Source organism: Rhineura floridana, chromosome 4 (genome assembly GCF_030035675.1).
Source record: "Rhineura floridana isolate rRhiFlo1 chromosome 4, rRhiFlo1.hap2, whole genome shotgun sequence".
Lineage (NCBI taxonomy): Eukaryota > Metazoa > Chordata > Lepidosauria > Squamata > Rhineuridae > Rhineura > Rhineura floridana.
In genome coordinates, this window is record NC_084483.1 from 40,850,346 (window position 1) to 40,876,741 (window position 26,396).

A 26,396-nucleotide genomic window follows, 5' to 3' on the forward strand; every position below is an offset into this window, starting at 1 on the left:
TGAACCCTGCAAATTTAACAGGCATGCGAGTAGCACCAATCTCACACTAAGTCCCCGTGTGAGCAAGCCTTCTCTCATTCTCTCTCTCTCTCTCTCTCTCTCTCTCTCTGTGTGTGTGTGTGTGTGTGTGTGTGTGTGGTTTTCAGCCTATCTTCTGGTGAGAGTGCAAGTTAGGGTACAACAGCCTGAATGAGAGTATAGCTGGTGTCCAGAAATATATTTCCATTTTGCTTGCTGGATGGGAAGACCATTTTAGTATTTATAGTTCCCTTCCCCACTGAGTAGTTAGAATAGGCAAAGATGTGTCTTGGTCAGAAAATGAGTTGGAGAGTACACCCATAATGTTCAGCAGGTATCTGGTAGACTAGCTTCTGTACCCTCTGGCCTTGTGTTGCTGTTGGTGGTTGGCTCACAATAAGATCTCACTCATCCACAACTTGATCATGGATAAGGGAGCTGACCTGGTGCATATTTCTGAAACTTGAGAGGGTGTAGCACCAAGCCAGATTGGTGGGGGGACAAACCCAGGGCTTTGAACATGCACACTCAGACTGCCTTTGTCAGGCCAGCTCAGGACTTTATGGCTTCCATGACAACCATGGGGCTCTGTCAGTTGGTCACCAGTCCAACACATAGTGCAGGAAATACACTCAATCTAGTCTTTGGCTGAGAGTTGGAGAAGGACGATCTGGATGTTGGGTGGGTGTTGATATTAACCCATTGTCATGGTCAGACCACTGCCTGGTAAATGTTGATCTGACAGTATCAATCCCCTCCTATAGGAGTGAGGGACCTATTGAAATGGTCCACCCCCAGAGGGATCCAATGAACTTATGGAATCAGATGGATTCATGAGTGCTCTGGGGGATTTTCCAGCAGTCAATGCCAGCAATTCTGCCAAGGCCCTAGTCTTGCTATGGAATGTTGAGACATGGTGGGCCATCAACACAACTAACTGCATTTGAGTATCCTCTCCAGCACTGTGGAGCTCAAGCAGCCCTTGGGTTTATTGGGATGCTCTTGGCAATGAAACAGTTCCAGAGACAGTTGGAGCACAAGTGGCACAAGTCTTCTGAAGGTAATTGAACATGTGCTAGAGCACATATTCATGTTTACAAAGAAGGCTTACTGTGCTACCTCCGTTATGTCACTGAATATCTGTCTGATGGAGCTTTTTCAGGTGGGGAAAGGATTGTATAAATCTACACTGGTTAACCCAGTCTTCAACCCTTGGAGGTGCACTGTGATGATTTTGCAAGTCACTTTAACTTTAGTTTGGTTTACTGAATTTTTTAATCATTTCCCACAACAGACAGTACTAAAGCAATTTACAAGGACAAAATTGCTCTCCTCCAAGCGGACTTGAGTATCACCCATGATGTAATGTCTATTGAAGTGTCCAGTACACTCTCCTGTCCAGTTTTGTGGGATCAATTTCAGTTATTGATGCCTGTTGATATTATGGACAAGATATTTGCAGTTGTGCATCCTACTACATGTTCTCTCAACAGATGACCATCTGGCTGGTTCCAGGGTGTTTTGTTGTGTGATGGGATGGTCTCTGCTTCCATGAAGTAGATGATGGTGCAGCCACTCCTGAAAAAGCCCACCCTGAACCCAAAGGTTTATGCCAATTACTCCTTAGTCACCAGTACATCTTTTCTGAGACAAGGTGATTGAGATGGTTACTGTGATTCAACTGCAGACACTGTTGGATGAAGCTGATTACCTAGAACCCATTCCATTTTGGCTTCAGGCCATTTTGGGACAGAATCTGCCTTGGTCATCCTGATGCTTTGGGAGAGGGACAGGGGTGTGACCCTGTTGATTTTCCTGGATCTCTCGGAGGCTTTTGATACCGTTCACCACAATATCCTCCTGGACCACCTCCAAGAGTTGCACCATTTTATAGTAGTTTTGCTCCTACTTACAGGGTCAGTTACAGAGAGTAGTTCCTCAGCCCACTGACAGTAGATCTGTGGTGTGCCAGGACACTATTTTGTCCCTAGTGCTATTTAATATCTATATGAAACTGCTGGGGGTGGTCATTAGGAGACTTCAGGCAAGGTGACATCTGAATCAGGCCATGCCTGGATGACAGCTAATAAACTGCAACTGAATGCTATGGAGATTGTATGGGTGAGCAATTTCCAGGTCTGGGAATTTGGCTGTATACCAGCCTCGATTGGTGCACGAAATACAACAGTTCCTGGACAGAGATAGCCTTGCCATAGTGGTCCATACATTGATAACCTGAAGTTTAGACTACTGTAACACACTATATGTGAGCCTGCTCTTGTGCCTACAGCTGGTATGTTGATAACATGCAGCTCTCTCCATTTCCTTCTGAATCAAGAGAGGCTTATGTTGCACTGGTTTCTGGAAGCAGTGCTTGGCTGCCTGGGTGCCAGTAAATTGAGGCTGAGTCCTGATAAGACAATGGTACTTTAGATGGGTGATTACCATGTCTTGGAATTACATGGTCAACCTGTTCTGGGAGAGGTTGCACTTTCCCTGAAAGACCAGGTTCATAGTCTGGGAGTAGTTCATGATTCCAGTCTGTCACTGGAGTCCCGAGAGGCTTCTGTGGCTAGGAGTGCTTATGCCCAGAATGGATTTTTGTCCATGCCTTAATGACTTGGACTGCTGCAATGTACTCCACGTGAGGTTGCCCTTGAAGAATGTCTGAAGGCTGCAGCTAGTGCAGTATGTGGCTGCTAGTTTGGTGAGTGGGGCAGCCTGATGGGACCATGTGTCATCAGTTCTGAAGGTGGTTGACTGACTTCCAGTGAGCTACTGGACCCAATTTAAGGTGCTAATACTAGTGTATAAAACCTTGAACAGTTTAGGACCCAACTACCTAAAAGAACACCTTCCCCAGTATCAACCATTTTGGGACCTACAATCAGCAGGATATGCCCTGTTCGTGGTCCCACCGCTAGGTGCTCCTGGTAGGCTCTTACCTATGACAGGCCCTTCCCATATGTGGAATGTTCTCGGTGAGTTGTTTCTGCCTGCACTATTAACATTCAGGAGGAAGTTAAAAACATCCCTGTGCACCTACATGTTTGATGGCTCAAAAGCACTATCCCTGGCAACCTTGACATTGCTAACTGCGAGGGCATGTGACTGTTTTTAAAAATGGTTTTTAGAGTTTTTTTAATGTTTTAAATATGTTTAAATTAACTGAATTGTTTTACTTGGTTATAAAAGGAACCCAAAGCCCTGGCTTCTTTTAGGAGGAAGGGTGGGATAGGATGATGATGACTGATGATGATGATGCAAAATGTAGCTGCTATGGTACTGTGGTGAAATGAAGAAAGAGGTTGCCAGCCTCCGCTGCATCCCACTTTTGGCTCGACCAGATGTAAATACAGCTGGGCTGGAAGTGGAGCATGGTGACTGCTGCATTTCAGGAAAGAGCACACCATAGCTTCATGACAGCCAGCCATCAGGCGCTGAAAGGCAGAGAGGTTCAGAACCCTGCAGGGGAAGAAGACTGGAGGAGGAAATCGTTGAGCAGAGCAGCTCGGAGGGCTACCTTATAAAGAGGCTGGAGGAGAAAAGTAGTGAGCATAATTCAAAGGAAAGGAGGACATGAGGAGAGAGGATGAAGAAGGAACAGAAAAGGGGGGGGAATGGAAGAAGGCAGCCTCTGGAGATGCCCTAAGCAAACTATAATAGAAGAAGGTCTAGGTCCTAAGACTCGGTGGCAAGACAGAACTGGAGATGGGGAGCAAAGGAAACAGCCAGCACAAGGGTCCCTGTAAAGAGAAGGATCCCTGATTCCTCAGGAAATCAGGAATAAGAGTTTGTTGTGGGGCTCTGAGAACTCCCCAGAGGAGTTGGGGATATGGCAGGTAGTCAGCAGGACACTGAGATTTACACATATTACACTAGTGTTGAAAGTTCTGCACTGGCTTGACTATTAGCTATCAAGCCACATTCAAGGTTTCGTTGTTGACATTTAAAGCTTTAAACAACTTGGAATCAGGATAACCTAGCTGACTGCCTTCCCTGGTATGTACCAAGCCAATCTTTAAGCTCTTCTGAGAAGACCCTGCTGGTCATTCCACAATGCGCAGACATTTCCCATATATACAAGAGAATTTCCAGAGGTATTCCTGATGTGTCCCAAATAGTGTTGTCCCCATTTTACTCAGTAGTTTAAATCAATGGAAAGAACATATTTATGGTGCTTTTTTTAAATCTGTAAAAGTGCCAACAATTCCTTACAGATTTTCAAAATATAAAAGTGTTTTTCTCCCCTAATTCTTAATGTTGCAAGCACGGGTCTTTTAGAAGCCAAAGGCCATCTGTTAAAATAATAATAAAATAATTTCCAAGTCTTAGCAAACAAAGTATGTTATCATCAAGACTTGTAGCCTTCAGGTGTTTGTATCCAGTGCTAAGTTAAGATGTGAGGGGAGACTATGAGTACGCCCCATCACCATTCCTTTCACCCTTCATGAGTTGGAAGACAACTGTATGATGCAGAGAGCTTCCTGTGCATATGGAGGCTCCCCATGTGTTTTAGAACCTTGCATTTTCCAGAAATGCATGGGGAGCCTTCAACAAGTACAGGAAAATCCACACTTCATACATTTACTGTCCAACTCATGGAGGTTGATTGGAACAGCAAGGGTGCAGAGCTAGTGCACTCATCCCTGTCTCTTCCACCCATGCACACACATAATTTGTGTGTTTATTTAATGTTGAATAAGAGTGCCTGAAAAGGGTTTTTGTGTCTCACCATCATTTCAGAAAATCTGCACCCTAATTGGACCACTGTAATTGCAAATCCATTGCTTCTTTGTGCACGGCTCTTTTCTAACAAACGTTCCTTACTACCTCATCCCATTGCATGAGTCCCTAATAAGATGTTTCTTATGTTTTGTTGGACATACACAGTTTCCCCATACAATCAGTTTTTCCATACAATTTTTTCCATGCAGATCAAGGCTCTTGACAGTTATCTGTGTGGAACAATCTGTGGATTTGATGGTTATTGAAAACTGATTTAAAAAATGATGTGAGAGAAGTTGCAATACATCATGCTTGTGGAGTGCAGCACACTTCTGTAGATACCTCAAGTTGGAGAGTCCCAATTCTGAGGATTACATAGAATGAAAGAAATTGAGGCTTCGAGATAATGCATGTTTTCTAGAGGCGTGTGTGTGTGTGTGTGTGTGTTCTAGTAAGGGGAAGCTAATTAAAGAGAAAATACCAGGAAGAGACCTGAAACTCACTTCAAACAATTTATTTCCTGCATCCCTCATCTAAGATTTACTCTTCATACTTTTCTTCTCCTCCACCGCTTTCTCCCCCTCCCCTTTAGGGTTGAACGGGCAGGAGAGATGAATGGATAGAACCAAACAGAGTAAACAATATTATAGTTAACAGTTTTCACCCAGCATCACCAATACTCTGAAAGGAATGTACATGTCTCCACTCATACAGTACGTGACTCATATCTTGAGCTGTGTTTTTCACTGCCATATATAGGCAACATGTGCATATTTTTCCTGTTCATACCCATTTAACATGCTCCTTATTTTATATATATACACAACATTCTGATGAATCCAAATGCAGTGCTACGTTCAGTTTTCCTTGGGTAAATAACAGCTTCTGATAAGTGGGAATGAAAATAAATTATATCTGTCTATGAAGATTTCTAGCATGCTGTTAAAGAATTTGGCATTTACTGCAATCTATGGAACCATGACTATAATGGAGGCTGCATGTGTGTTGCTGATGCTTTCATGGAGTACCTCCATATCACCCAAGATGATTGTGCTGTCCAAGCTGACCTTAAACTAATTGCATTTTTGTGACGGAGGAGGGAAGGATGTAACTTGATTGCAACCTGTTCTTTCCTCCTCCCCACCTAAGAACTGATAAATGCTATCAGAGCTGCCAGTGATGATTATGCCTTAGGTAGTTCAAGTGTGATTCAGGATCCTTACTTGCATATGCCCAGTGCAGTAAATTCAGGAAGCATCTGCATACAGAGATGGAGCCTGCTTCTCTATGCCCTCCAAAAGCTGATCACATCTCTAATGTACAACTTGTACAACTCTAGGGCCTGCATGCAAGCTGCAGCTTGAAACCTGTTTCCACATGCTGATTGGCTTCTCAGGAGTGCAGCACTGAACGGATATTAGTTAAGCTTCTGAAAAATCTCATTTTGTACTAGCTCACAACCCTGTAATTGTTTCCTCAGTTCTTTTTGTAACTTTTTATTCAGCCACTGACAAGTGATAAAAGGAGGTGTCAGAAAGCAGTGAGTCCTTTGAGTGTGTGGCATTCCTTTTCATTCCAATATTTTTCAGTATCTATTTTCAAATATTTAACTTTTTATTTTAGTAAAATATCATTTGAATATATCCCCAAGACATTTCATGCTTATGTTATTCCCCTTCCACCCCCCAACACATTGGGCTTCATGTTTTGAAACAATTCCAGAGCTTGGAAAAGTTACTTTTTTGAACTACAACTCCCATCAGCCCAATCCAGCGGCCATGTTGTGTGGGGCTGATGGGAGCTGTAGTTCAAAAAAATAACTTTTCCAAGCTCTGAACAATTCTGATATAAAGCCAGACTATAACACAAAACATTCCAGGACAATTCACACCATTATTTGTCATCTGGTGAAGTCAGCACAGTGTTCAGTGGTCTCAGTATGCCTCTACATTACCACACCCACATAATCCTAATTAACTTCCTCACATTAAAAATGAACTGAAACTATAATGCACGTTCTAGAGCAGTGATCCACAAGCTTCGTGCTGGTGGTCCAGAGTGTGTCTGTTAAGAAGGTTGGGAACAGTGGCTACTCTCTCATTGTCATTCTTTGCACTATATAGGAATACCCCGCTATACAGACCTTCACTTTATGGACACTCACGAGTACGGACATATTTACAGTAGCACCATTCCCGTTTATGTATGCTCGCTTCGCAAGAACAGACACTTAACGGCATGACGCCACCGCCCGATCAGTTTCCAACTACAAGCTTTTTCTTAAAATAAGGCCTACTGTGTTAATTTTAGTTACAAATGTGTTATTTACATCAGTTATGCCCGTATATGACTATTGGAGTGCAGTATATGCATCGATAAGTGAAAAAAGGTAGTGCTTCACTTTAAGTACATTTTCGGTTTACATACTCGCTCTGGACCCATTGCGTGCATTAATGCGGGGTATTCCTGTACGTTGATTCCAGCTTCCCTCCCTCGGGGCTACCATATTCCCCCTCATCGCACTCCTGTCTTTCTTTTAAATCTTCCTTTTGGGATGTGGAAGACCAGGACTGATGGGGGGGGGGAAGCCGGTACAAATTACCAGGGCCCGACAGTTTGTAAGGGAGCCCAGGGCCCGACTATGTTGCGTATGTTTTTGTCTTTCTCGGTAGTATCACTATTTGTCAGTTGTTTTTGACATCCATTGTAAAATCACTGAATTTCAAAGAAAATAATTATGATATAAAAGAGTAAAGAGACATAGAAGAACATAGAAGAACAAGCCTTGCTGAAGCAGAGCCAGCATGGCTTCTGCAAGGGAAAGTCCTGTCTCAGTAACCTATTAGAATTCTTTGAGAGTGTCAACAAGCATACAGATAGAGGTGATCCAGTGGACATAGTGTACTTAGACTTTCAAAAAGCGTTTGACAAGGTACCTCACCAAAGACTTCTGAGGAAGCTTAGCAGTCATGGAATGAGAGGAGAGGTCCTCTTGTGGATAAGGAATTGGTTAAGAAGCAGAAAGCAGAGAGTAGGAATAAACGGACAGTTCTCCCAATGGAGGGCTGTAGAAAGTGGAGTCCCTCAAGGATCGGTATTGGGACGTGTACTTTTCAACTTGTTCATTAATGACCTAGAATTAGGAGTGAGCAGTGAAGTGGCCAAGTTTGCTGACGACACTAAATTGTTCAGGGTTGTTAAAACAAAAAGGGATTGTGAAGAGCTCCAAAAAGATCTCTCCAAACTGAGTGAATGGGCGGAAAAATGGCAAATGCAATTCAATATAAACAAGTGTAAAATTATGCATATTGGAGCAAACAATCTGAATTTCACATATACGCTCATGGGGTCTGAACTGGCGGTGACCGACCAGGAGAGAGACCTCGGGGTTGTAGTGGACAGCACGATGAAAATGTCGACCCAGTGTGCGGCAGCTGTGAAAAAGGCAAATTCCATGCTAGCAATAAGTAGGAAAGGTATTGAAAATAAAACAGCCGATATCATAATGCCGTTGTATAAATCTATGGTGCGGCCGCATTTGGAATACTGTGTACAGTTCTGGTCGCCTCATCTCAAAAAGGATATTATAGAGTTGGAAAAGGTTCAGAAGAGGGCAACCAGAATGATCAAGGGGATGGAGCGACTCCCTTACGAGGAAAGGTTGCAGCATTTGGGGCTTTTTAGTTTAGAGAAAAGGCGGGTCAGAGGAGACATGATAGAAGTGTATAAAATTATGCATGGCATTGAGAAAGTGGATAGAGAAAAGTTCTTCTCCCTCTCTCATAAACTAGAACTCGTGGACATTCAAAGAAGCTGAATGTTGGAAGATTCAGGACAGACAAAAGGAAGTACTTCTTTACTCAGCGCATAGTTAAACTATGGAATTTGCTCCCACAAGATGCAGTAATGGCCACCAGCTTGGATGGCTTTAAAAGAAGATTAGACAAATTCATGGAGGACAGGGCTATCAATGGCTACTAGCCGTGATGGCTGTGCTGTGCCACCCTAGTCAGAGGCAGCATGCTTCTGAAAACCAGTTGCCGGAAGCCTCAGGAGGGGAGAGTGTTCTTGCACTCGGGTCCTGCTTGCGGGCTTCCCCCAGGCACCTGGTTGGCCACTGTGAGAACAGGATGCTGGACTAGATGGGCCACTGGCCTGATCCAGCAGGCTCTTCTTATGTTCTTATGTAAAGTGTAAAGATTTTTAGCCAGTCTGCCCTTGCTGGGGGCCCCCCCAAAATTTTTTTATCAGGGCCCAAACCCGCTCTTGGTGGCCCTGTGGAAGACTGCTGGATGTGAAAAGTCCCCTCCCCTAGGAGGTGGAGTGGTAGCAACCTCTTTTACCCAGCCCTCCAACTCTATCTGCAGTAGCTGCGCAAGGTGGGTAGTCTAGCTTACTCTCCTCACCCTTGGTGTCCGTACTGGTGGCCCTTTCCACCCTTTCACTCTTCTAGTGTTTGTGCATGCCTGTGTGCCAAGGCAGTGCCGCCAAACAAGCGAGGGATTCACAAACAGCAATTCCTCTTACAACCTTTCTTACAGCCGCTGTCTGTTCCCCTTTTACCTTCTGGACATCCTTTCCCCTCCCCCTCCACTTTCCCAGCCCCCTTTAATGTGCCACCACCATCCCTTCAAATGCGAAAGTGTTCCTCCTCAGCTGCCTGGGCATTCTAAGTATAAGTGAAGGGCAGGGGGAAAGCAAAGAGATTTCAAGGCTGCAAACCTTGGTGCTTGCAAGTCAGTGCTAGTTATTTATTAAAATTTATATACTGCTTGATGATAAAAAAAACCTTTAAGTGGATTACAAAAGTCATTAAAATTATTGATGAAACAGTTAAAAACAAGTAATTAAAAACATTTTAAAACAAATAGCAACAGACAAAAAAATTAAAACCCGTAAACATCTGGATAGGCTTGCCTAAATAAAAAAGGTTTAAGCAGCTGCTGAAAAGAATACAGCAAAGGGACCTGCCTGATATCAATATTAGGCTTCCTTTTGAGTGAAGATGCATAGGATTTTAAGGCTGCAGCCCTAGCCACATCTATTATTGATCTCTGTGGGGCTTACTACTGAGTAAATTTGCATGAGATCAGCTAACTGATGAGATTTGGGAAGAAAAAGAAACAAAACAGATTATTTGGGGGAGGTAAAGGTTGAAGGGGAAATACTGGCAGGTTTTAAGGGATATTTTGTAGATAACAGAGATCACATCTGTGGAATGGTTGAGTGCAAGCCTTCTCAGCCATGTTCTACCCCTTACACTAATTACTTGCCTTTTGCAACCAATCCCACGCAAATACTTACCATTTTTGTTCCATAGGCATCTATTGCATTAAATGCTTGATGCCATCTGCCAAGCAATGAATTTTAATATCTAGGAATGTCTAATATTTTCTAGCTATGAAGGTCAAACTATTAAATATACTTAATAAATTTAATAAAAACAGTATTTTCCCAAAATACTGAGGACCCTCAAGGTACTTGTGACTTGCCTTCTGTCTTGGACAACTCACCTGCTTTGCAGTTCAGCCATTGAAGCTCTAGAACACCCAAAGACGAGGAGATCATCTGGTCTCCAGCAGAACTAACCGTGGAAGGTGAACCTGTTTTTAGCCAGTGATGTGATAGGAGCTGCTCCTCTAATAGATAGTTTAAGCAAAACCCCACAGCACAACCTTTAGAATCAACACATGATTCTAAAAGATTCCCTTGGTGAAAGCTGACTTTTATACTGAGTTTATGTATATGGATATTGCTTATGTTTGCTTTGTAAATTAATTTGATTTTTTTATTGTGCCTTGTGTATTCCATTGTAAACCGCTTTGAGATCTTTTAGATAGTAAGCGGTCTATAAATGGAAATAATAAATAAATAAATATTTATTACAATTTGAATTCCATAGAATTCAATACAACAAAATATAATATACAAGAAATAAAAGAAGCAATAAAAACACAATGAAAAATCATACAGCATCTAGCACAGTGTATGACAATTGCTGCAGCAGGCAGAAAAATCAATGTGACCCACCAAGACCATTGACAATGTTAAAGTGGTCCCGGGGGGGGGAAAGAGTTTGGGAACCCCTGCTCTAGAGAACTATGAAATACATGTAGAATCCAGTTTCATATGGGGCATAGCTTGTTTGAGAGAGGGTCCAGATTCTGAAGGGGGGTGTGTGTGTGTGTGTTTTGCTTATTGGCCGTCATTCTAGAATCCCCCAGCTAACTAGTGTGTAGGCCTCTATATGACTGGAGTATTGGAATGTTTAGCTTTTGTATTTGCCGTTGGAGTTGTTCTTTTGTCCAGTGATCTGGAGTGATTTTCTTTTTTACATGTAACCAAAGACTCTGTTGCACTGTCAATGATGTGACCATTTCTGTTTCTTCTTTATCTCTTTCCCCTTTTCCGTGCTCTCTCACTTTCTTTCTCTTTCCACCCCCATTCTCTATTTTTTTGCCCCAAACCCAACTGTAATAGATTTGAGTCTTTTAAGCCTGGTATTAAATTATTACAAAATAATTTTCATTCATAATAATTAAACTGATAAACTAGCACTTCAGCTGGTATTAATCAGTATAGCTTTACTGACTTCTTGATTCAGACCAGTTGAGAATCTGGTTAAATCATTCCAGCTGTAAACTGAAGAATGCTGCCTTAAAAAGCAAGAGTGGGAGAGGGAGGCATTTCTTTCTAAGTGTCATTGAAGCAAACGGCCATTGTGGCAGGTGAGGTATGTGTGGAGGACTTATGCACTGCAAGGATTCTCTTAGTGTTCAGTGTACCACACCCATTGCACTCCCATGTGGAAAACGTGTCATTGAGAACCAGCCACTCAGCAATAGGTGGAGGCCAAATTTTGCCCTCACCAAAACTTTATCCCTAATGGATGTGCTTTCACTTATATTGAGGGGGGGAGGGAGAGAGAGAGAGATGCATTCATTTATGAAGGGAAAATTAAGGGAGAGAGCCTAAAGCGAGTCCCTGCCACCTTGTGACCCAAGCTCCTGGGAATCAAGTCTGCTCCAGGGTGCATAGCCCCATTCTGGGTGGTGTTTCTTGGTGACTGGCGGAGCATTATGAATTGTTGAGGAATGGCTTTCATATACAGATGGAATATGTTCTTGGTGTAATGGATAGCAACAATACATTTCAAATTATGTTTGTTAACAATGATGATGAGTTGGTACATATCTCAAACTTTAGTTTTTCCATTACCAGAAAGTATTTTATCAGTTCAAACAGGCATTATAGAATTTGTCCATTATGCAATCATTATAAGAGCAGGAATAGCAACAAAATATCACCTTGTGATAATGTAGCATATAGTATTATAAGCACTTATTTAGTAGTAGCATTTAGTAAATAGTACTATTGTAAAACAATAATATTTTGACTTGCTCTGTTTGGACATACAATGAAAATGCTTACTCAGAATGCATGCATATATCTTTATATGCTTGTATCTTTAAAAATTATATATTGGGGATATACAATCTACACTAATTATTTGAAACATCCATCTGCTACAGATTTCCCAAACAGTCCCATGTCCTTTGATCCTCTGGGAAAATGTGATTGCATGTAACTAGGGGGCTCTGCCCCCCACTCATTCTGCTTGCCAGCCCCCTGCTAGCCCATCCACCATCCCGAGGCACTTCCACTCCCCTTGCCAACCTGCTTGCCTCACCTGTTCCTCCACAGCTGCTGCCCTGTGCCACTGCCCCACCCTGCTCTGGACAAACACTGCCACTATGCAGTGCATCTAGGCCACACACCAGCCTGCTACACCCACCTGCTCCACACCCAGTTGCCTAACTGGCACCATACTCACTCACCTTGTTGGCCCCACACCTGCCTGCCTCAGTCACCTCACATCTGCCCATTGCCCCACACCTGTCCTTCTTGATCACCTGTCATCCTTGCTTCCCCCAAGCCCTCACCTCATATGCCACACTCGGTGCATCCTATCCTTGCACCGCCGCCCCCCCATGTAATGTCGTACACACAACATGATGGCACAATGGCTTACAAAAAATATTATATGTATAGATATAATGTAGTTAGTTTTGATGTTAGTGTTAACTTCTGTCCCATCTGCTATGTCAGAACAATAGGACTAGGGCCCTTCAGAGAATGCACACAATTAAAATAGCACAAATAATACAATGATTTTTAAAAAGGCAAGAAAGAAAACACCAAAATAAAAGTTTAGAAAAGTTTAGTTTATTATAGATAATAACGTCAAATAATAAATTGATAAAAAAGTATGTTTGCTATGCCTAGTAGAGTTTCACTAAGAGATTAGCAAAGGTTTAAGTGTCCGTATGTCCTTAAGAGCAATCAATTTTCTTAATTCTGTAGTCTAAAATTAAATTAACATGGGCTTCCTAATGAGGTACTGTATGTCAAAGAATAATTGATCGGCAGTTTGTGTTTTGTCCATGGTACTGCAAAAACAGCTCCAATTCTAGCCATTTTTTTCTTTTCTTTTCCATTTCTCTTTCTTTGTTTGTTCCTTTTTTTTTCCTGTGCAGAAGACCATCAAATGAATTGTCACAATACTCGAATGCAAGACACAGAAAAGGACGATAACAATAATGACGAGTATGATAATTACGATGAACTGGTGGCCAAGTCATTGTTAAATCTTGGCAAAATTGCAGAGGATGCAGCATACAGAGCCAGGACAGAATCGGAAATGAATAGCAATACATCTAATAGCCTGGAAGACGATAGCGACAAAAATGAAAACATTGGCCGTAAGAGTGAGCTGAGTTTAGATTTAGACAGTGATGTTGTTAGGGAAACTGTGGACTCACTGAAATTGTTAGCTCAAGGACATGGTGTAGTGCTTTCAGAAAACATTAATGACAGAAATTATGCAGACACTGTATCTCAGCAAGAAAATAGAAATATGAACTATGGGATGCTGGGGAAGCCTACCAACAATGGGCTTTCAGAAAAAATGGTGGAAGAAAGTGATGAAGAGGTATGTCTCAGCAGCTTGGAATGTTTGAGGAACCAGTGCTTTGATTTGGCCAGGAAACTCAGTGAGACAAACCCACAGGAAAGAAATCAACAGCAAAACATGAATTCTCGTCAACATGCCCGGCAAGAAGATGATTTCCAAGGAAGGACATCTGATAGGAATTATTCTGATATGATGAACTTAATGAGGCTTGAAGAACAGTTGAGCCCCAGATCTAGAACTTTTTCCAGCTGTGCAAAAGAGGACGGGTGTCATGAAAGAGATGATGACACCACCTCTGTTACTTCAGATAGGTCTGAAGAGGTATTTGATATGACGAAAGGAAACTTAACGCTACTTGAGAAAGCTATTGCATTAGAAACAGAAAGAGCAAAAGCAATGAGGGAAAAAATGGCAATGGAAACTGGAAGGAGGGATAACATGAGATCCTATGAGGAGCAGTCTCCAAGACAACTTTCTGGAGACGACAGGAAGTCTAAGTCCAGTGACGGCCATGTCAAAAAGCCATATTATGGTAAAGGTAATATTTCTATCTAATGTATGTTGCATAATGATGAAGTATGGGGTAAATCTTAACAAATCATGCATCTGATTGGGTTTTTTGAAATAAAAAGGTTCATTATTAAACTTTAAGAACATGGGATATTTCAAAGTAACATTCTGTGGTCTTTAGGTAGAAAAGTAGACCGTTTCAGGAGAAACAAAGGAAATAAAAAATCATGTTGAAAGAGGCAAATATCCTGAAATGCTGCATATGTTTTACGATTTGAAAACTAAAGGGAAAGACATCTTGCAAGAATTGACTTAAATGTTGAGACTTGTTCCAGGACAGTGTCAGTTAGCTGGGGAATGTATATTTTAATAGACTGGACTGTGTGGGGCATCTTGATTTATAAAATTATCACCAAATGGCAATTATTGATGAACCATCTCCCATATAAAATGTAGAGTTGCCTGATATAATTTGAATAGTATCAGAACGACCAATTAACATATGATAGGAGCAATGACTGTACATTAATTATCTTTAATAGTAAAGTAATGGAAACCATTTGCTATGCAAGGCATGCTTTGGCCTGGGCTGAGATCAATAGCAATTTCTTTCTTATATGCATTCCACTTCACTGGTTTCATGCCTTTGTAGAAATAGGTAAGGTGCTATTATAACAATAATCCAATATATAAGACAAAGAAAGACAAAACATAAACAATTCCCCTAACAATGTCTTATGTATAGGTATATAGAATGTAAATATTAACATGCTATTTTTATGAGTCTACATTCTTGTGAAGTGCATAATGTCCCCAATAGCTGCAGAATACTTTTCACTTCCATTAACTTTAATGGGAGTTGAGGAATTTACGCTATTGGAAGGAGGCATGAACAACCTAGGTGGTTATGGATGATGCTGTGCTTCCCGCAGCATCACTGTATTAAATTGTTATGCTGTGTTTTTATATTATGAACTTGATAACACGGCTGTAAAATTTAATTATGATATTAAAGCATTTATTTTCAATATCTCCACACAGGATACTTTTTCTTTCCTTAAGCTAAGGTTGTAAGACAATTTAATATCTCTCATAAACTACTTAAACTTGAAGTTTTCTTGCATTCTGGTTTTTAAATATTATTACATAATGCTACCTGAGCTATTGACTTATGTTTGAGCCAGTTCAATACATTTGAGCCAATACATTTTCTATATATGCAAAACGCTGTTGGGCATCCACTTGTATGAACAAGTACTCTGTATGGAAAGGAGAATCATAAGTATGGCCAGCACCAATTTGTATGGCTGGCAAACAAATTCACCACAGTTGCCACAATTATGAGAATTGCTGCTGGCCTGGTATATACATTATGCCTATCTGTGCAAATTCACATTCCAGGTTGGTCTAGGAGTGCTTGCTCATTTTTACAACAGAAGCTTACTGTCCCATTATATGCTACAAAAAAGTAATGCGTATATAGTTCAATACTGATTATATTTATTATCACAAATTAAGGAAAAATATGACCTGTTTTTTTAAAAAAGTACTGTGTGAACCAGCAACCAGCTGAGAAATTGTTTGAATAAAACTTGTTTAAAGGTAAAACTTGGGTAAAAATTGTTTGGGTAATGTGCATATCTTTCCGATAAAAACATACCCTTAACCAGACAGAAGATCATTCTGACACCTTTAAACATTAGCACCTCAGGAAAAAAGCTTCATACTTCTGTGGCTCTTGGGGTTTGAATGTAAAGATAAGCACTGAAGTTAATAGGAGCCACAAACAATACCTGGGTCTGAAGCTGAAAGTTTGGGCAAGGTTAATCTGAAACTTGGAGTCCAGATTCATTAACTGCTTTGAAGAACAGGAGAAAAAATAATCATATACTTTCTTTGCTCCGCTAGAAAAGTTTTAAAAAGAGAATGAATGAAAGGTGTATTCTTATTATACCACTTATCATCAAGCATATATGATCCCTCAAATGTGTCAGCCAAGACTCTTGGAGGAGACGAGTGGTACAAATCTTAGGGAATATGCTCACACTTTAATCTAGGGAAGTAGGAGCATCAAAAGGAATGCACAATAATTCTGTTTCTGGTGCTTTGCCGTGTTCCTAAAATTAATGAGAGAGGCAAACCTTTCTATAGATACCTGCTTTCCCATGTAGGGAAATCTGGGTATCTTTGTCTCCTTTACCTTACCCTTGCAAAATGACATCAGTTCTGATCATATTGCACTAATGACTGGACAAGTGTAATAGAGCTTGGAAAAGTTACTTTTTTGAAATACAACTCCCATCAGCCCCAGCCAGCATGGTCACTGGATTCGGCTGATGGGAGTTGTAGTTCAAAAAAGTAACTTTTCCAAGCTCTAAAGTGTATTAAGGGTTGGGAGGGAACTACTGCTTTCTCTGTAGTAGCTGGAAAATGTTTAAAAGACATCCGTAATATTAAACTAAATACCCAAATGACAGTATTATCCCATCTTCAGTATTTTCTTACACAAAACTAGATAAAGCTATTTCAATTTATTTATTGTTTGGAACAAAAAACTGTGTGGGTAGTAAAGCCCCATAATAGTCACCCGGAAACAAAAAGGATCTGCCCCACATTTCTGATTCACTCAGCCAAACTTGTTTCTAGTACTTGGTTCCATTCAAACTGAACTGAAATCTAGTACTTGCTATACATTACTCAGTAGCACTGACTTCTGTTAAAACGTACTTGTTATAAGTAGGTAGATTGGATGTTTCAAATTAAGATGTGAATTGCATATGGTTCAGCCCCATAGCCAGCAATAATTCAGTAATATCTATTGTTACTGGTGAATTTTCTAAATGATTATCTAATTTACTAAGATGTGAAGATTTATATTATTTGGGGTTAACCATCTGTACTTTGTGGCCCTTGATTATTGTCATATGAAACAAATATTTTAAAAACCCTCTGGGTGATAGCCAACTAAGTCATACTCAGAGTAGACACATTGATTTCAGTAGGTCTACTCTGAGTTTGACTATATTGGATATCACCCAGTGCTATTGTTGAGTGGATTTTTTAGACAACAATATAACATCTCAAAGTGCTTTATGTAAAGAGTTCCATAAAGCTTTATATGTGCAAATGAATGGCTGTCTAGAGGTAGCATAACATCAAGAGTTAACATAGAGACGGGCATTAATGAGTTCTGTTCCCAGCTCCGATACTATTTTTTCCCTCTCTGGTCTTGGGTTGGATAATCTGCCTCAGCTTCTCCAAGCAGATAGACATAGTCGCCAATATGGGACAGTTTAGCATTTGTGTTGCTTTACAGAGGCTTTGGGTGGGAATGGGAAAGTATTATTAATTGAATTGTCAATGTTCAGTGGCACAAACAGTGCATATATAGTTGGTCTTCCTTTTGTCAGGAAGCCCTGTCAACCTAGTTAAACTAAAATCTTTGGATTAAACCATTAGAGTAGAACTATACAACTTGTAACCCACCAAATCAAATGCAGCCTCCCCAGCCATGTTTTATAGAGTGCCAGGTGTTTGACAGCCTTTCTGTGTTTTGAAGTTCTTAGGCATATAACAGCAGTGGGAAGCTTATTGATAACCTGGTGGTGGGACTCCATACATGCCTGGTGCACGGCTTTCTGTCACAAGGTGTGGAAGCTAGAACCCGTACACATGAAATTGGGTTCCTAGTGGCCACTTTAAATTGCATGTGTGATGGCTCCCATCATAGTGAGCCAGTCATGGGAAACAACTGCCATGTGCAAAACTGCATACCACTATAATGCACAGGGACTCCTATGCATTGGCTAGAGTTGTGGATCAGTTTGCAATGTATCAATAATCAGCCCTAATAGCGACCCCAATACCAGAATATAATTTCTTGGTTTCATCTGTGCTTTAAATGCTAAAAGGCAAACATTTTAATCTCTCCAAGCTTTGAGCTGTCAAATGTTACTTGATTTGAATTGAGACCTATGATGTAAGAGACAGTGGAATAACAACAATCTGAAGGGAATTAATGTCAGTCCTGGAGCAAAGGAATTATAAAGCCAGGTTCAAATACATAGTGCAGATAGACAATTTAAAAAAAGGCTTTAAGAAAGATTAATTCTAGAATATGAATGGTTGAGTTTGGTTGATTTTCTTTTTATGACAGCCAAAACCTTATGAGTGATACTGTTTTTTTATTTGATACCAGTATAAATTAGTCCTAGTATTACAAAGGCAACAGTGTAAAGGGTGCTGATTTAGAGCTGCTTCTTTACATAATCAAAATTCACAGGGTGTTGTTTTTTGGGGGGGTTGTCTCAGGGTAGTTATCCTGAGATCCTCTCTGACTATTCTGAATCTGTATCTCTGAGCTCTGAAAGTGGGTTTGCACATAACTTTTTTAATTATGGCTTTTTTTAAAAAAATGTATAGTGTGAATAATTAAAACAAAAACATACATAGATAGGTACACTCATTGGGGAGACAGCTGCCTGGCTCCAGCTGCCTGTTGACTGTGTTATATTACACATAGTTTTGCTGGTGCACAATTTGTAAAACAGTCCTGAGATGATAACCCAGATGTTTACACAATCATTTATTATGGGATGATCCCCATATCTTTTTTAGACATTGTTGATTCTCTTGCAGCTGACTTCAGCCTCTGATTCACATGGGCATAACCAAGAAGGGTCACAGGCACTGGAACACATTTTACTTCTGTAATTTGGAGTAGGGGAGACTGTTCCTCTCTGCCATGCACACTTATCATTTTTACCTTCAGTGGATGTCACAGAGGAAAGAAAGAAGAATGAACAGGATTTCCTTCTTGAGGGGGCCCAATGTCAGAAGGGAAGAGCCATAGTTCAGTGGTAGTGCATTTACTTTGCATGCAGAATATCCTGGGTTTAATCGCTGGGAATGTCCACAGTCTGAAGACCTGTCAGTCAGTATAGATAGACACTGTTGAGCTAGATAGACCAATAGTCTGACTTGGTATAAAATAGCTTCCTGTGTCCTGTGTTCGCTCTGTGTTCAGTCTGTTTCCCTTTCCCTTTTGGCTGTGCTTTTTCACCCATTATTCCCAGTCCCTGCTTCTCTAGGCTAGACAACTCATACCAAGCTGATTTGCCTGACACTGTGGAAGGCTTAAGGCTGTTTCTGCATTACAACAAGACCTCTAACTGAAGCTGACATAGAGCAGGAGGTCAGAAGAAGGGAATCTGGAGGAAGAAAGGCAGTGGGACAAGGAGGCTGAGGGTGAGAATAACAATTTTAAGGAAGTCATGATATGCACTCATATCTTGACTGCTGTTATCTCTCTCTCATCACTGTAGAGGTTATCAATGTCCTGCTAAATTCTTAGAACAGGTACAGCCAACAGTACCCTCCAGAAGTTGTTGGACTCCAGCTCCCATCATCCCTGACCATTAACCATGCTGGCTGAGGCTGATGGAGTCCAACAAAATCCAGAGACTTGCTTACTCCTGCAATAGATTATGCATACAAATCAGAAGTTGGATTTAGCTCTGGGGATGTTAACCTAGCATAACTGATTGTGTAAATGGAAAGAATAGGGGTATGTTAGTACATACACCCCATGCATCAACTAATAGAATGGCACAGGGATTCCAGTTCTAATTCCAAAAGAATTTCAGCAGTAATTCCACTACATTTTTGGCAAACAAACCTCTAATAAAGAAAAATAATTTTCATGGGCTGTTATGAAAACAGCAAAAAGTAATGTAACTCTTTGTTATGAATGTTATGAATATTCAAGCATTATATGTGACTGTCACAGGCCAAATTAAAAGACTTGACTTTTTAATATATAGTAAATATTCTTTGGAAAGAAACACACTTTTCTGATAGTTCTAATATTCTATAACAAACCTTTGAGAAGCAGTGTTGTCCATTTTAGAATGCCACTGAAAAAGAATTAATTTGCATTGAACTTTTGAAGAATTTTGGCAAGGAGCTGGGTCCACTATCATCAGTCTTCTGAATTTCTCCCACAGTAGATCTGTAGACTTCAATATTTGAGACAAGTAGTGTTAAAACAAAGACAAAACAGAGCCAACTTATAGCTAATGCTTGACAGAAGTACGTTGACATTGGTGTGGCTTTGCTGGATGAAAGTCACTACCATTACCCTCCATGAATGGGACGACTGTGATCATAGGAGCCAACGGTAAAGAAGAAGGAAGCAAAAATGTTTAAGTAGTAGCAGATGTATTTCTTCCGGTGTTCTTTAAGAACATTTTCCAAAGAGTAACTAATTTCAATAAATGAACCTTCATCAATTTGGAAATCTGAAAAACATAATTCACTTGACACATTTGTTGTAAATTATAGATCCCTCAAGAACAGAAAAGAAAGAGAGCAAATGTCCTACCCCTGGGTGTGATGGAACTGGCCATGTAACGGGGCTTTACCCCCATCACCGCAGTTTGTCAGGATGCCCACACAAAGATAGGGTCCCTCCAGAAAGTAAGTCCACATTGTTTCATGGAAACGGGGGATAAAACTCCACACAAATTTTTCTAGCATGCATTATGAAGCTTTTTTTTCCCTTTTATTTTTTCTCCCATTTTTCCAGTATGATGTCTCAATTTAGCAAACTGTTTCATGTTATATTTGCATTTTTCTTTATTTCATCATGTTCACATCTATACTAACTATGCTTGAATAAAGATGTTTTAAAGCTGTATTCTTTTATTCTGATCATATTAGGATATTGGTCAACTACTGCTTTTGTCTATACAACAGGTCTCCCCCCCAAGCCCCCCCCCCACAGTACTGCTTTTAATTCTGAGAAATTATAGCCATCTCTTGAATATTCTATTGTTCAAATAAAGGAGCAAATGTTCCTTTCTGTTTAAAAATATGCAGTTGAATTCATTTTTAAATTTATATATAAAATTGTTTGAGCAATGAATTTAATATATGACCTTTAGAACTGTGGTTGACTTGCAGTACCATAGCTTTGTATAGATGTTAGTGCAAAAATGCTACAATGGTATAAGGGGTATAAAGGGAGAGAAATGTGTTAAGAAACAGCTGCCATCATTGTCTTAGATTGTGAGAACTTTACCACACACCTGCTAAGAAGAATAATATATATAAGAATACAGTAACTGATTCTCTGATTTTGTGGAAGGCTTTGGGTGGTATTCAGTGCTAGCCCTACTCAGAGTACAGTCATTGAAGCTAATAGACATGACTAACTAAGATTCATTAATTTCATTGGACCTATTCTGAGTAGGACATAGCTGAATCCAAACCTTTTAGTTTAATTTAAGCCATTACAAAAACAGGGCTTCCAATCATTGCAGGATGGTGGCTTTCTAAAAACTGGGCTCCATGTAGATTCGAATACTTTGGGCTGGATTAGGTTTTAAATATAACCTAATTTATATTTATACCCCACTTTTCAATTAAAAGAATATTCTTTTAATAAATAAAATGTAAAACATTGAAATGACATTTTACATACAAAGACTAAAAAAATAAAAATACATTCCAACTGCTGCTCCCCTTCTTGTCTCCAAAGCAGAATTTCTAGGACTGTGTCTCAGATCTCCCAAAGGATTGCCCCAGAGGGTTGTTTCCTTTTCGCAGCCTCCTGAAGGCAGTCACTTTCTAGGAAGCAACTCTTCCAATTTTTGTAATCTGAAAATAGTATCCTTGTGGCAAGTTCTTCCCCATGTTGTCATTGTATCTTGGAGTAACTGCCATGTGATTTAGCATCACCGCATGAGTTTTACTGCCCACACACATACCGTATATCATGTGAAAAAGCTGTTTTCATTCATGACATGATTGGATATGTTGTGGCCACATGCATGGGACAGAATAAATCAGTAGTGAATGACAATAGAGAAACCTTTGAGTCTTACCCCCCAAAGCACTTACTCAGTCTGGAGTTAAGTGGTATGAGGGCTTCAACCATAAAGTATTGTCCATTTTCGACAGCAGAGTCTCCCTTTAAAAAAAATTAAAACTCATGGAAGGGGAAATCCCTTTAAGGAAACTACACCGCTTCTCGGCTGGTGTGTGAATTTAGCTTATCAAAGGAATTCAATTTCCACGTTAGCAAGACCTATAATTTTCTCAAAACGCAAATGTTTACTCAGTTGCTCAAAGCAGTTCATCTCCCTGCTCCCATAAATGGTAAATGTAAAGTATTTAGGAAACATTGCAGATCAAAGAAGAATATAGCTTTAAAAGGTTTGCATGTTCAGTAGTGACAAAAGTGAAAAAGGTGAGATCATCTCTCTCTCTCTTTTTTTTTCCCTTCCCCTGGCTCCTGCAGTGCTGGGCTTGTACAGCATGTTTCAAGAACAGCTTTGAATAGCAGGAATTCCAAAGTGAAGCTTTCACATCTTTAGTACACTGCTAGTAGTGTGGTGATGGTGATGAATGATGGTGGTTGTGACTATTCTTTAAATCAATATGTTCAGGTTCTATTCTTGATGTCCTTGGCTTTTGTGTAAGCATTACACGTGATTTTTAAGATTGGTTCCTTTGAAATATAGCATAATTTTGCACTATTGTTTAATGGTGACATGAATTCAAACATTCTTCACGTTATACACATACACATGAATTGGTTGCAGCTCAATTTCTTATTACACTGGGAAAAACCCCCCATAAATAGTTTGGCACATAATGGTTTTCAGTTCAAAAACATTATAAGGTACTTGGTAGTACGTTATAATGAGTCAACCCAACAGTCCTCCTTGCCCTGTACTGTCATATTTTCTTGAATCCAGAGACTTTGAGATCTGTAGAATGGGATCCCTGATATATCAAATCCCTCATTAGAAAATAATGGAGATAGAATTTACAAAGTAGTGTTCTCCCCTGTCTTTGAATTGCAGCCCTTTCCCAATGGTTGCTTGGTGGTTTTGTTTAAACCAGATTCATTAGCTCCTTATATTCCAAATTTGGTACTCCGCCAACCTCTTGACTTTAAAACGTGCTGGCATTCTTTGTTGCCATTGGTTTACCCATTATGATTTATTAACAACTGTAGATTTTTTTAAAATAACAACAATAATTCTGTTCACAACATGACTGTAACTGCCACTGAATTTTTAACAAGTGTTAGTCTTGTGTAATCAAGGCAGTTGTGGGTCTCAGAACCAGCTTTCATAACTGGGTTTCAAAAACCTCTTGGGCCCTGCACTGATTGTACTGTGAATTCAGTAGCTCAGAATTCACACACATTTTATGCAATATGGACTCCGGATTCTGGATGCTTGTTATGTGGACATAAATCAGTTTATTATTGCATATATATACATCTCAAAACTGCTCCATCCTCCAACTCACCACTGTGCTGTTCAGTGCTTTTGCTCAGTGCATATATATGCAGCCTCCTGTTTCACTGTCACACCAGAGACACATTAATTGTTAGATAACCTACCCTTCATAACTCTTACTGTATTAACATCATCTTATGTTAATGAGTACCACAACACCTCTTTCCTTCACCAGGCTTTATTGGCTATACCTGTCACATGTCTATTTTCAGGAATGCTGATCATTAATTAATCTTGCTTTGTACTAAAATGGCTTCCTACAAACTGGGACTTGAAATCTTTTTCTTCTTGTTGTTGTTTCCACACTCTGCTGTTTCCTTTCCTTCTCCTTGCAAAGTTCTTGCCATGCATGAAAACGTTCTTAAGTGTCCTACACCAGGCTGCACAGGCCGGGGCCACGTAAATAGCAACAGGAATTCTCACAGAAGGTAAGTTTAAGTGCTCACTGAGCTATAATGTAGGTGGATACCATTTCACTGCTGCAACACCTCTGAAAGTCTTCTTACATATGTGTGTGTGACAGAGTGAGTGAGTTAAAATGCTTTGGGCCTTTTTTGAACAGATTGACTGATATGCTCAGTTTGATTGTCTTTTATGGCTTATTGTATGAGAGGATTAACTCTGGGGCACAATTAATTCAAATAATAAGCTAAATTTCAAGGCCTGTCACTGTTTGCCGGCATTTGTCTTTCCGTGGCCGGAAGTGTATATTGAAAGTTAAAATTCTTTTAGCAGACTATCAGAGGTATCTTCTATCATTTAGAGAGGGATGGGTCACTACCCTTCCTTCTGTCAATATTTCAAGCTACACATGGTTATTTCTCACCTGTGTTTGTATATTCTTTGCCTGCATATCTGGTTATTTTAAGGTACAAAAAAGTAACTGCAACAAATTTCTTAAAATGCTCTGCTTCTTCACAGTATACCCCTAAATATTCCAAAGAGCAGGACTCTTAACCATGATATGAATCTGACACACAGACACTCCCCCCCCCCATATCTTCTGAAATCTCTTTGCCATCTGATTAAAATGGCACTTCTGGAGAGTAACACTGAAGATACTAAAAAAGGGCATATCTAATCAGAATCAGAACAGAGTTTTTTTACATCTTGTTAGCCTACTAATCTTTATGATGCATTTATCGATTCCAGTGGACTATAAAGAACATTTTTTGTAGAACTGGAAATATGCAGATAGTAAATTATTATAGCACAAAGGAGAAAACACAGGGATTATTTTCAAATGATCTTAAAAATCTACGGGAAATTTTCATAAATGTTTTTTTTAAATGGTTCCATTCAAAGCTATGGAAAAACAAAGGCTTGAATCTTAACCCCACTTACATGGGATTAAATCCATTGTACTGTATTCTATAAGAGATACTTCTCAGTAGACATGGATTGTACTGTAAGTTATTTCACCTTAGTTCTCACCGAAATCAATGAGCATTTATTTATGATTATTCATTGATTATGTAGATTCATAACCCACACATCTTCTAGACAGGAGCACATAACACCTCACAAGATAGATTATGCACTATATAATAAAATATAAATACAAACAATTGAAATACAACTCAGCAGAAATAAATAATCAATATCATCTGCAGCAGAGTCAACATCAACCTAAAACCTGAAGACCTGGACTTTAACTTACACCTAGATATAGCTATTGTAGAAGACAAACCAAATATTGCTTTAGTCATTACTAACATTTTACATATATTTCACAGAAAACTAAACTCATCTAGTTTACTCTGGATCCAATCTAATATAATTAATTGAGTCCTTGGGGGAAAAAAACTCTTCAAAATTTATAATCTCAGTTTGAAGTCAAAGTGATACTTTCCCAGACACAAAGTTTTATAGAGAACCTCTATAAAAGTATAAGAAGATTGATCCTGTTGAATGTCCATGGTGTTGATTTTATGACTAGGGACAGCTTAGGCAATTTGTATATTTTCCACAACCTCTAGAAGTTGTAGGATTATTAGAATGTCTTCGTCTCAGATCCGTAGATTTTGAGACATCAGCGAATGCTATCTGGAGCTCCCCTTTTACTCTGCATTATTTGATTCTCCATTTCAGCCACTTCTGCCATGCTTCCCAAAACATACCTGCTTTGAGAATGAGTAATGCTGGCTCGCAGTAGTAGTAGCTATAAGGCATGCTATAAACGCATAACTGAGAGCCATATAACATTTGTTGATCTGACTGCAAATACCTGAATAGCTGATGGTACGTGTTGGCCCCCTCTGGTAAAAAAGAAAGAAAGGAGCGCCTTTGTATTCCTCTGGGCATTTGTAATTGCATATAAGGCATGCAGGATGTCTGAACGAATGAATTCCAGTTATCACGTTGCCTCAGTTCATTCCAGGGAAGTGTTTGGGAAAGATTCTCCACTGTATGGTGTCTTCTCTTAAACTTTCTTTGGCATTATGATTTTTTTTCCCAAATAGAAAGAGAAATGACTTTCTGGGCATAAGGAAGATTCAGAGTGAAGTCCTATTAAGAATTCTGCTACATAGTGTATTGATTTTTTTTTTTTGAGAAAATGTGAGATCTAATAAGCATATCACAAATTGTGGCTAGATAAACAACTTTTACTTTTCCCAGTCATAATGCTCATATATGCTACTTTCAGTATGCTGTTAATTTTCCCATTAACTTTTCCAACAGAAGCAGGCCTGTCATTATATGCTCAGTCCCATATTTCCTGTACCCTTATGAGTTCTCACTGGGTTCTTTCCAAGGCAGCTTTCCATCCATTTCAGCAGCAAGCAGTATCTTTTTGTTCTAGGCCAAATACTGTTCTGATTCCAGCTGGCACAACCTGATTTTGCAGGTCA

At 39.8% G+C, this 26,396-nt stretch overlaps 1 protein-coding gene across 1 annotated transcript in view; it reads left to right on the plus strand.

Annotated features, from left to right (window-relative positions):
* The window catches only part of MYT1L (myelin transcription factor 1 like), a 585,413-nt gene that overhangs the window by 480,864 nt on the left and 78,153 nt on the right, over nucleotides 1-26,396 (plus strand). Inside the window, exons 8-10 of the mRNA XM_061622863.1 lie at nucleotides 13,284-14,258; nucleotides 20,573-20,707; nucleotides 23,882-23,972. Of these exons, the coding sequence (XP_061478847.1) occupies nucleotides 13,284-14,258; nucleotides 20,573-20,707; nucleotides 23,882-23,972 (1,201 nt within the window). The remainder of the gene's footprint in view (nucleotides 1-13,283; nucleotides 14,259-20,572; nucleotides 20,708-23,881; nucleotides 23,973-26,396) is intronic.